This window comes from Lactuca virosa, chromosome 1 (assembly GCF_052849685.1).
Source record: "Lactuca virosa cultivar CGN04683 chromosome 1, Lactuca_virosa_CGN04683_v6, whole genome shotgun sequence".
Taxonomy (NCBI): Eukaryota; Viridiplantae; Streptophyta; class Magnoliopsida; order Asterales; family Asteraceae; genus Lactuca; species Lactuca virosa.
Window position 1 is genome coordinate 14337298 of NC_136426.1, and position 12861 is coordinate 14350158.

The window sequence follows — 12861 nt, forward strand, 5'->3', positions numbered from 1 at the left end:
TGTGTTTGAATCTTTATGAGAATGTTTTGTGTTTTAACATCTTATCACTACTTGTATGTTTTTATTCATGAGTTTAAATGTGTTTGTGGTGATTAGTTGGCTAATTTCTTGATTAAGTAAAAGATCTTCAAATTAGGAAGCAACAAGTGATTTTTGTGTTAGTTTTACTTCACACAATCATAAAAACATTTTCTCCAGCATGGTAGTGAAAGCATTTGACTCCTCTTGGATTTGGTGACTTTTTGGTTCATAATGCTAGTTGACTTTCACTAATTACATGCTTAATGGAAATTGTGACTTTGACTAAGAAAATTGTTATGAGCTTCTCTAACCATTTTAACAACTAAGAAAAGTCTAGGTAATCTCAAGCTTCTTGGATTATTATAGCCAAATTAGAGATTCAAAACAAGTATTGCACCATTGGATTCTAATGATATGTTCATCAAAAGTCAAAGTGAGGAAACCTTAAGTCAACCAAGTTTCCCTTATTGACTTTACATCAAAATCTTGTTTTTGTTAAAATGTCCATTTAAATCTTAGTTTAGTTTTAGTTTATTTCAAGTATTTCAAAAGACCAAAACCCCCATTTTTATTTTTATTGTTATTTAACAAGTATTTTTACAAAGAGATTTTTCATAGAGTCATAAATTGAACCAATCTCCGTGGATACGATCCCTTTACGACTATACACTATTTTAGTGTAAAAGATATAGGGTTTTTAATTTTGTTGGCATCGACAACCACCAGTAAATTAAATCCGTTCCCTGTGATCGACTCCCGACTTACTGAAACTATTCTATAATCCGACTAGGTACACTTCCTAGGTGCATTCTATATAGTTAAGTTTGTTAGGTTGTAAATTTAAAACTAGTGGGTAATTCTTAGCACATCACTTATATGCTGTGTTTTGTAGGTTATGTTTTGAGTATGGTTAGGTGAATTAGAGGTATCAGGTATGAACTTAGGGAAGGTACAGGTAGGTGTGGAAGGTAGTATTCGACCTATACTACCGGAAGCACATGACCTGTACCCGAGACAAGGGCAGACCTGGAAAACTCTAAGGAGTCCGGTGAGGAGGAATCCCTTCGAACTTCCTTATTGATTGCTTTATATGTTGTATTTTCAGTTTGAGGATGGTGATGGCTACGCGAGGAGGTTCAGGTTTGGGACCGATCGGGTTCAGGTTCTGGTGCAGAGCCGATTGATGAGAGGCTGTACGAGCTTATCGCAACCGAGGTTACTCGCGGCATCCCTGATGCTACCCCAGTGATTTTTGGTACCGTCAAGGAGGGGATTATGGATATTATGGACGAGCGGCTCAGGTTTTTTCGAGCCGAGATCGCTACGGGTCAGATTGGGACTCGAACTCCCTCATTTCGGGAGTTCAAGGCGTGCAGAGCGCCTGAGTGCTTTGGGGTTAGGACCCCATTGCTAGTCGCCGCTAGATCGCTGGCACGGAGAATGCTCAGTGCACGAGCTTTTTCCCGGAGGCGGCAAAGGTGGGATTCATGTCCTGTATGTTGAGAGATCGGGCGCGAGACTGGTGGAAGGAGGTTACCCATGAGGTTGGGACGGCAGTGGGTCAGGCTAAGAAGCCTAAGACCTCTGATCCTTCTAGTAGAGGCCAACAGGGTCGGGACCATTATGCCAAGTGTGGCAAGCCGCACATTGGGCATTGTCGGGTAACGTGCTCAGTATGTTACAGTTGTGGCCCAATCGGACCACATGAGCATGGAGTGCCCCTAGAAGGGCTTGATTTGTTTCCACTGTAACCAGACTAGCCATAAAAAGGCTGATTGTTCAAGGTTGTCTGGTGGAGAAATCTTGGCGCCTGCGCCAGCCACCTTGAGGATTACTGATGGCCGTTAGGGCAAGGCGGAGGCTCCTGCGGTGAAGAGTAGAGTGTTTCAGTTGACCACTGATGAGGCCCGAGCAGTGTCGGATGTAGTTACTGGTATGTGACTTATATTTATCTTTTATTGCTTTCTTGTTATGCTTATGTTGTTATGATCTTGTATAGGGACCTTTTTGGTCAATGGATTGTCGGCTCATGTTCTTTTTGATTCAGGGGCTACCTGATCCTTTGTATCTCTTGCGCTCAGTAAGAAGTTTCAAGACGCTCCGGGGACTATGGATTCCCCTCTGGAGGTGGAGATCGCGGGTGATCGTACTGTCAGCGTTGCGAGGGTATTCCGTAGATGTGTTCTGAGCATGTTCGGCGAGAGGTTTCCTATCGAATTGGTATTGATTCCATTGAGGGGATTGAAGGTAATCATCAGGATGGACTGGTTGAGGCCCAATAGGGCCGTGATTGATTGTGAGTGGTAGCTGGTGAGAGTTAGAACCCCAAGTGGGGGAGAACTAGTCATCACTAGTGAGAGAGCTTCGCATGGGCCATCTCTCTGTTCAGCCGCAAGGGCTAGGAGGTTTTTGTCACGCCCCATTAAAGCGGAAACACGAAGAGTGACAGGCTAAGGTCTCATCACAAAAGGTAAATAGGAGTACCAACCATAAACATTAAGCGTTTTAAGTTTACACCGCGTACAAAACAAATACATTAAGTTTTCACAATACATAGTTTAATACATAACAAAAGAAACAACTTAAATCATGCTGGTGTCTTATTGATTCATTGACCGTTCCCTGAAGAGCATGCAAAAATGAGGGTCAACTATAAAATAGTTGGTGATTTCACAGGTTTATAATAGTACATTATTTCAACAAGAAAATATAGTTTGTTAAATAAAAGTTCTAGTTCAAAAAATGATGAATGCCATTGCATTCCGTTCACAACCAAGCCTAATGACCGTTCTTTCCCCATTCCATCATGTCCATGGTTCCCATGATGTCCGTTCATGGAAAATATGCACTCGCGGTTTTGGGCGAGTGGGGGCTGTCGACCCCAAATAACGTTATCCATAAGACCATCGGCTCAAATACGAGTTAATAGGTTGTATCGGTTCTCCAGGGACTTATCATACAAGTTAATAACACCAAATTCATAGTACAAGTTCATAATACAAGGTTCATACAACAAAGTTCATATCATATAGCTCATAACACAAGTTTATCAAGTAATGTTCATAGAAATTGTAGCATGCTTTCCACCCCAAAACATTTAAAAACAGAAAATAGGGGGAGGCGTGAATACTCACAATGGAAAGTTTGTGGCTCGGGATTCACGGGTTAATGTTGACGAGTGCGATTCCTAAAAGCGTCCCACGGAACAAATGGTTTCTAGTGAGATATAATTCACTAAGCTATTTTCTAGGAACTACCTATCCAACTAGTGGTGTCGTAAAAGTGCCCAAAGTATACACGATTCATTATCGGTAACATTAATTAATATTGCATTGTGTTCAAAATTTCACAAAGGCATGAAAATAAATTCCAAAAAATTACAAAAATTAGTTTTCTGGTTCTAACAAAGGGCATTGGTGTCCAGAAATTTTGTAGACATTTTTGAAGGTCATTTAATATTTATTTGTAAATTAAGTCCCAAATAATAGAGAAAATTCAAAATAAATGGTAAACAATTTCTAAAATTCTCAATTTAATTTTTACAGGTTCTCATAATGTTCTCAATGTTGAGAAAAATATTGGTTAGGGTCTTTGAGTCCAATAACCTGAATTTGTAAATTCATGCTCCAATTTAACGAAAAATATGGATAAAATACCAAACAAAGTCCAAATCATCTGAACATTTACATGGCTTTCTTATTTTGTGAATATATTAATACTACAATATTTTATATTTTTATCTCTTTTGAAAACGATTATTTTGAATTTACAGCCATTAAATCATTATTTTTATAGAAAACGAAGAAACTGGTTCTAACCCTTGGGGTTTTACAGGTCATCACTTGTATATATGAACTTTCATAAAACAATTTGTTAAAAATATATTTAGAATCAAAATAGGATATTCAACGCTAACATGTTAAACAATGTTGCACAATATAATGCATGAGTTCTAGATGTAGCTGAAAGTTCACGAATTTGTGTAGAAAATTCTGTGCGGTTTTAATCCACGAAATTTTAGGCATTATTTTTTAGATATGTTAAGTTTCTAAACTATTTTTCCTCACATTTAAGTTTGGGTTTAAGACCCTTGATCATGTAAAGAAAAACTAATGATCACAGAAAAAGTTCTGTTTGCGCAACTGTTTTGTAAAAATTGTCAAAAATCAGATTTTTAATGTTTTACAGTAAGGCCAATTGGGTTCGAATGTTAACGCAAAGAACTAGCTCTCAGAAGAAGAATATCGTGATTTGGTTTAGTAATGAGTGAGTTGTACCCATTCAAAACTGAACAAAATATTCTGACATAATGCATGTCATCCTTGGTTGCTTTGAGTGCCCCCTTAGGGTCACTTTCACAAAGACAACATGCATACTTCTTTTATGGTCGAAGATGTTAGTGATTTTATAGAACTAATGTTATTTAAGTGGAATGGGATTAATTTGTTGATCAGTGTCACTTTGACAATTATTGAACAAATCGGTATGGTGCGGAGTGCATATTTGTTTAATTTTGTCTTTGTTGAAAGTATACTGCTATTTTGGGGCGAAGCCCCTGAACCGATGGGGGTCCGGGGGCAGCGCCCCTGGGAGAGGGGTCCAAGGGGCGGCAGCCCCTGGCGAGGTCCAAGGGTTAAAAGGTATGTTACCTTTTAACCCTTGGAATGAGATTTATTTTGCAAAGGGGTCCTTCCATATGCTAGGCGTACATATGCGTACGCTTAGTGTACTGGGGTGGTTTGTACGCCCTCATGCACCACGTACACTGGGCGTACTAAGGCGTACGTGGCCTGTGACAAAACCCTAATCTTAGGGGATGTACCATATTTCAGCTTTCTTTTGGCTTTCAGACCTCACTCTTATCAGCCCCCACTGCCTCCAAACGTCCCTAAAAACCCTAAGTTGCCATTAGAATTTATCCTTGAGCTTGATGTGTCAAAAGTAACCCTTTTTGGGGTGTTTTCAAGAAGAAGAAGGTGGTGAACAAGTCTTGGTCATGGTTGAGCTTCTAGATCTTGCATCTACATCACCTTGAGAAGCTTTTGGAGTGTGAGATTTACGAATCGGTAGCCAAGCAGTATTATTTACTTTCATTCTAAGGTGAGTCTTTTCACTATATCAATGGGTCAAAGGCACCAATTCCGACCCATTACTTGGCATGTGAATTGATAATTGATTATGTATTAATTGTCTGAAGACCCCGAGTGTAGCTCGTGACACATATGAAGACCATGGGGGTAACCCATGACACTTAGATATCAGACCATGGGGATAGCCCATGGCATTCCAGGTAAAGACCATGGGGGTAGCCCATGACACTTGGATATCAGACCATGGGGGTAGCCCATGACATTCTAGGTAAAGACCATGGGGTAGCCCATGGCAATTATATGTATGTCACATGGTATTCCTTGGTTTTATGTTATTTGATATTTTGGGAACTCACTAAGCTTTTGCTTACAGTTTATTTGGGTGTTTTCAGGTACTTCCGGTACTAAAGGGAAGAGCCCGACTTGATGACGCAACATTCACTCTCTAGCATTTTTTGCATTTATTGATATTGATACTCTGATATTTTGACATGATATGATGGAATGGATTTTTGGGAACAAATTATGATTATAATTTCCTATTTTAAACATGAAATTTTTTATCTGATTTTCGGTCTGTTACATCTCTCACGTTTCCGTCTCCTGTGCCATCTATGTGACTGATTCCTCTGTTGCCTCCCGTCTTGTAGGGTTAGAATCAGTCCATCTCTCAAACTCTGCAGACAAAAGCATCGACCATAGTCTAGGGTTTGAATCAGTCTAAGGTTCACCGTCATTTTTCTTTTTTCTCACACGCTCTCCAGAACCACCGCCATGACACACACTCCTTTGTGCGTTCTCAATCGTGAAATAGAAAACGAGGGATGAGAGATTGATGAGAGTATGAAAAATCGTGAGAAAGTGAAGGAATGGTGCCGAGAGATAGAGCGATTTGAAGAAAATAAGAATGAAAGATATTAGTGGCGACATCATGTTGCTTCACTAGCCGACCAACGTCGGCTAGTCGGCAACGACGACGGCGACCTGAGCTGGTGGTGGTCGAATTGTTCCTCTATATTCATGAAAGTGAATGGTGGTGACAGCACGTTACAATAAATTTTTTTACCCCAAACTCATAAATTTTGCTTTATATCTCCAAACTATCAAGTCTTGGGAATTAGATACCTTATAGCCATCCTCTAAATGTACAAAAATTGTATGTTTTTTTTTGTTAATCTTTTACTCATCCATTTTTTATACTATGTTTTTCATCTCATTTGTTGTATAACATTTTTTATAATTCAGAAACCTTGTTGGATGTAGATATATTGGCACTCTTCCATGGTCCATATCACAAATGGTTGGCACCCTTCCATGGTCCATATCACGAATGGATTCTCTAGAATACTTGTGAGTAACTTTTTATATTTAAAAACTTGAATTATACTTTGGTTTTGTCAGTTATGTTTTCTTTTTTATTGTTGAACATCAATGTTGCCTACAAACTAATTAGTGGCCATTGCCTCACATGTTCTGGCAACTTTCATCTCTTCCGTTTATTTGCTTTTGATGTTTTACCCTAATTTTGAAAACATGCCCCTAAGGAGAATGAAGAAATAACTTATTTAGACAAAAGATAGAGAAGAATTCAAACGAGGACTAATCATTTTGTGTTCATACTCTTATTCTCTGTTATGTTCTCAACTTAGACATCACCTCCACCCATAAGTATCTTTTTCATTTTTATGTTAACAACGGGTATAAGATGGTAGTTATCGACAACTAGTGGCAGGTGGTATGTTTTTCACTTTTACAATTAACCGTAAAAGATTCAATTTCATTAGGGATCAGACATAATTACTAGGCATATCTTATTAGCTTTATCTATATTTGCTTATAAACTATCATGCTTATTTAAGGATGCCAACATCCATGCAATGTAATCGATAATTCTTTAAGGCATGTTACATGATTCAGAAAATCAACTTTATCATAAATCATTTGAAGTGGCTGCAAAGGTATATATTCAATTATGTTTCACTTATTTTTTTTAGTTAATTTATAAAACAATGTTTCGTATTTTCACCAATTTATGCAACTAACATTATTAATAAAACAATGGTTCACCTTTTTACCAATATATCTGGATGGGTTATTCTTGCTATGTTGATTGTGGTGTAGAAACACTCAATTTGATTTGCAATTACAAGAAAGACAAGCTGAAATGGACGTGTAATTAGTTGATTGCAAATAAGATAACATGAAATGGATATGCACATGGGCGGATTATGTATAGGGCCAGGAGGGGCTTTGCCCCCCCCTGATATTTGGGTTAGAAATAACAAATATATCTTCAAAAGTTTTAATTATAGGCTTATTAGTGTCAAAATTGGGCTGTCGCCCCTCCCGATTTCAGTCCGACTTCCAAAACAAGCGACAAGAAGTCAAAATCAATCCGTATCTTACCCAGTTCCTCTCCCATCGTCGCTAGTCGCTACCTTCGTACCTTGCTCAGTCGCTGCCCGTCGGTCTCGCCATTCACCACCGCAGCAGCTCTCGTCGGTCACTGGAAATCAGGTATGTAATGCTCCTGTTCTCCCGTTCTCTCAACCTCTCAGATTCATCTATTCTTGAACTTGGAATAGTAGAATTGGGAATTAGAATTTACAAATCTGAAATCTCAATTCTCATATCCTGAGTTAGTTTATGTTTTTTACTTAGCTGTCTAGTACTCTAGTTGATGATTTGTTTAGCTCTTCAAGCTGTCGATTAATGACACCACAGTAACAGAAAAAAAAAGACTGATTTTGCTTGTTGTTGGGATTTGGTATACAACTAATTCTACTGGAAATTAATAGCCAATCTATTTAGTATTGAAACTTGAGTATCATTTTGCTTGTTATTGGGATTTGGTATACAACTAATTATGATTTCACACACATTTAAATGGATTTTTGTAGAAAATTGCTAATGTTTGTCTAGAATGAATTGATTGATCAGTAATATGCATTGTTCCTCCATTTGCTTGTTATTGGAATTTGGGAATCAACTAATTAGGATTTCACACACTGTTAAATGTTCTCTTTTGCAGAAATTTGCTAATGTTTTATCTAAATTGAGCTGATGTTTTGTCTAAATTGAGCTGACAAGTGATGAGTGATGAGCATTGCTTTCGTTTATCTAATATTTGATTTTTATTGCCCTAAATTTGATTTAAGTTAGAGGGCTGATTTTGAATGAATTTTTCCGCCATTTTGATTTGTATAGATACAATCACGGTAATTTAAGGTATTTTGGTGTTTAATTGCTGAAATTAGGTAACGTTAATTTTAGTTTCTAATACTCTCGGCCCCCCCAAACTATACGTTCAAGCTCCGCCCCTGGATATGCAACAAACACAACTAGAAGAAAAAAATGGCGGCCATTTTGAGACATTTGAACAACCCACTTGGTAATCTGTCAAATAGTTCTTAGCTTTATGTTTTTGTTAGACATTAATGTATTTGACTATTTTAATGTATTTGACAAATTTTCTTATAATGAATATTATTTTTTGTGGTTGAATATGAATATATTTTTAGGTCTAATGTATTGGGTTTTTCTTGCATTTTGGGTAGAAAAAATCTGAATTTTATTACAATTATTTAATTTAAAAAAAAAATCCTTTTAGTGACAGATTTTCGACAGATAAATCCGTCACAACAAATTGGAAAAGTCGTAGGCAATTTGTAGTAAAATATTTTGTAGTCAATCCGTAAGAAATGATTATGTAGGGAGGTAGGTAATAATTCTGTAGGAAATCCGTAGATGATAATTTTGTAGGTGATCTGTAGTAAAAAAAGGTTACGTAGGTAGCCCGTAGGTAAATGTAGCTATAGGCAATCCGTAGGTAAATTACCAACGAAAATTTCCATAGGCAGTAGGAAATTCTGTAGGTAATCCATCACAACCAATTACCCACAAGCTATATTCCTACGGAGCGGTTTCCGTAGGCAATCCGTAGGTAACCTGTTTTACCTACAGATTACCTACGGAATCTGTAGTAGGTAATGTGCAATTTTTCTAGTAGTGATGTTGTTGTTAAGAAAAAGCTTACTATATAGGGACGACGAAAGTCATCACCATTGATAAGCAGGTTGTCTCCCCAATTGCGACATTGTCATAGGTTTCATCGCCATAGGTTTATGCATGTTGTTTATTGTCAAGATTTCATTGCTACAGATGCGCCTCTCCCATAATAAAGCCTGTATAACAAAATTCCATCTCTATAATCATTTAAACAGATAAACATGAATTAAGCATCCACCTTGATGAGAAGTCATCGGTACATGCCTTTTTAATTTTTTTTTATTTAAATATATGGTGAAAACAATCATCAGTATATGTATTTATTAAACACAAGCCTTTAGCCTAGTGGTAGGTATGACTCCCCCGCTTTTTCTTGAGTTGGGTTTGATACTGATTTGATTTGATTTGATTTGGTTTGGTTTTTAATTTCATAATGTTTTGGTTTTGAATCGTTTGGTTTGACTTTGATTCTATGTCATATGATTGTTTATGATTCAAGTTTGTTTTTGTTTCTGCTTTCATTTGATTTGGTGACAAAGATGACAAGTGGGGTTTGCCAAAGTTGAATGTGTCATTGGATCTAATAACATGTATAAAGGAGAGGGGGTAGAGTTAAGGATAGGGTAACACAATAAAAGAAATAAAAAACAAAATAGCTAAACATACAAAATAATATTTAGTAAAGAGAAAATAGTTATTTATATCATTCAGGTGGAAATTCATTACATATGGTCGAATAAAAATAAAGATAGTTAAGAAACATACAGATTACTCCAATCCATAGAGATTATTTATGTAATTCACTCTTAATTTTGATACGTTGATTGATAAACTATTATCATTTTAATGCTATAACTTTTAAAATGTCAATCTACTATACTTAATTTGTTAATTTAGATATGGTGTAAAACGTAAAATCTAAATTAAAAGTTGTTATATATAAATTTTCAAGTGTAACCTAGGATTACAAACTATTAAGATGATTATTTTGTAATAAATATCTTGTTTATCACACTGGTCACGATAATTATAATGCTTAATATCAAATTAGTTGAGAATTCTTTTTATAGTTGATGACGATGGCATAGTTATTTGAAACAACTATTCAAGAAAACGCCTTAAAAAAATGACAGACCATAAAAATTCTAGGGTTGGGGCAAAGCAAATTTCAAATAATCTATATTTCAACTATAGGGTGGGGGCAAAACAGATTTTGAACGTTCTATATTTCAATGGTCTTTTTCAGAATGAGTTTAGACAATTATATTTCGATTAAATTTGTAACAAATTTATACTTGTTTTGATACTTGAAATTTATACTTATATATGCATGAAAGAAAAAAAAAACAAACAATAACAAAGAGAATTGTGTAGATAGGATGTATGAATGTAAACAAAAAGAAGAATTTTTAGGAATATATTTCCCACATCGATGGTTACGAAGATAACTAAGACTAAGAGGAGTGGTGACACTTTTTGCATCTTGTCACACAAGCATTTTAAATGCCACATCATTTTTCTCATTTTAACACCCACATTTAACATTTGGTAAGAGTGGTAACACTCTTAGCACTCAATTTTTTGTATTTTTTTTCTAATTTAATTTAATTACTATATTTTAATAAATATATTTTTTGTATTTACTTTTTGTAATTTAATTTAATTACTTTATTTTAATAAAAAAATATTTTTTATTTAATATTAAATAATATATATATATATATATATATATATATATATATATATATATATATATATGTATTTAATAATACACAAACAATTTTTTATTTAATTAATGACATAATTTTTTTTAACGACAAACACTTCATTTTAAATAAAAACAATTACAATAACTTAAAACATGATTTAATACTACTTAAGACATAAAACATGATTTAATACATAAAAAAACACACTTCATTATTAAAACTCACTTCATAAAAAAAAAATACACACTAAAGCAACGAGTCTTTCTCCGAATACTGGTCTTCCAATTCGTCTTCCGGTGGCAAATTTAGATCAAGATTGTCCATCGTCCAAAGATGATCGGTCAAATGGCGGCGAAGATCGATATGGATTACTGCACTCTGAATTATCCTCAATCTTTGCATCCATTCTTGACCACCATATTCTAGTGGTTGTGTCTCCGGGATGACTTCATTCTCGTCGTACACACATATCGCGTTTTTCCTTCATGTTCTACTATCATATTATGCAATATGATACATGTATACATCACCTCTGTCATATTAGAAATATCACGAAACATGGATGGTTTTGCAACTATCTGACAATGCTTTTTTAGTGCTCCAAACGCTCGTTTAATATCTTTTCTTGCTTTTTCTTGGACTCTCTTAAATTTGGCCCTCTGAGGGTCATCCGGACATGACAAACTTTTAACGAAAACAGAAATGTCATGATAGATCCCATCCACAAGATAGTACCCAAATTTGTATTCTGTTCCTCGGAGTACAAATGACGAATCTGGGGCAGTACCATCATACACCTTGTTGAATATTGGTGAATTATTGAGAATATTAATGTCATTAAGCGAACCGGCACTACCGAAAAAGGCATGCCAGATCCACAAATCTTGTGATGCTACAGCTTCAAGTACGACCGTGGGATAATGATAATTGCCCTTTGTGTATTGTCCTTGATATGCGTTAGGACACGCATTCCATCTCCAGTGCATGCAATCTAAACTTCCTAACATCCCAGACAAACCATGCACATTTCCATGATGACCATACAATTGTTGTATGTCATAAGCAGTTGGCCGATGCAAATATCGTGGACCATACAAAGACATGACAGCTATGCAAAATTCATGAAGACTTTCTCGGGCAGTACGTGCAGACATTCTAAAACTCTCGTCTAGTGCATCAGGGGGGTGGCATATGCTAACATACGAAATACAACAGTACATTTTTGAATTGGATCAAAGCCTAATGTACCTCTTGCGTCTGCGCGTTGCTGCATATACTCAGACACTGAAGTCACACCTTCTACAATACGCATAAACAAATCTTTATGCATCCGGAACCGTCTGCGGAAATAATATCCTTCAAAGAGAGCATTCTCGTCAAAGTAATCTTGCATGAGACGTTTGTGGACCGCTTCACGCTGTCTTTGAATATATCTTCTTCGTTTACGTTGATCGTTGCTTGATTCAATGTTGTTAAGACGTTGTTGTAGCATGTTAGGTACGGAGGCGACCGACTGCACTACACTATCAAGAACATCGTCCGATGAAGATGACGAAGACGACATTGAAGTAATAGTTTTTCTTTGATACAACTTGATTCAATGTTTGAATAGTTTTGCTTTGCTTCGAGATAATGTGTTATATAAATCAACTGGTTTAATGTGAAGTGACTTGATTATATATGATTTGATTCTCTGCAAAAAATATTCTCTGCAAATATTCTAACGCACGATTCTTTTCCTTTCTAGCACAGTTCATTTCTTTTAACTTTCCCACTTCCAAAAAATCCTCAAGCTTATCGTCTAACCCTTTGATTGAGTTTCTTATCTCCTCTGCTTCAGTCGACGAACTTTGTGCTCCATTCAACTTTCTTTTTGCTTTGTCTCGTCCCATAGGACGAGTTGGAATTTCATAAGGACAATCGTTGTTGAGGTCAATCCCTCCGATACGCGCATCAGAAGATTAACTGTGGGTAGACTCCAAAGTTTTGCTTCGTTTGGACATCCCCGCGTAATCGTCTGGACTTTTTAGATC

The 12861-nt window shown here is 36.2% G+C and overlaps 1 protein-coding gene across 1 annotated transcript; it reads right to left on the minus strand.

The window, feature by feature from the left end:
- Positions 1-11074: 11074 nt before the first annotated feature.
- On the minus strand, positions 11075-12392 carry LOC145111515 (uncharacterized). The gene is made up of 3 exons (XM_079047785.1): positions 12106-12392; positions 11354-12022; positions 11075-11309 (listed from the first exon to the last, which is right to left on the minus strand). Exons 1-3 carry the CDS (start codon positions 12390-12392, stop codon positions 11075-11077), a joined length of 1191 nt encoding a protein of 396 aa, XP_078903911.1.
- Positions 12393-12861: the final 469 nt, after the last annotated feature.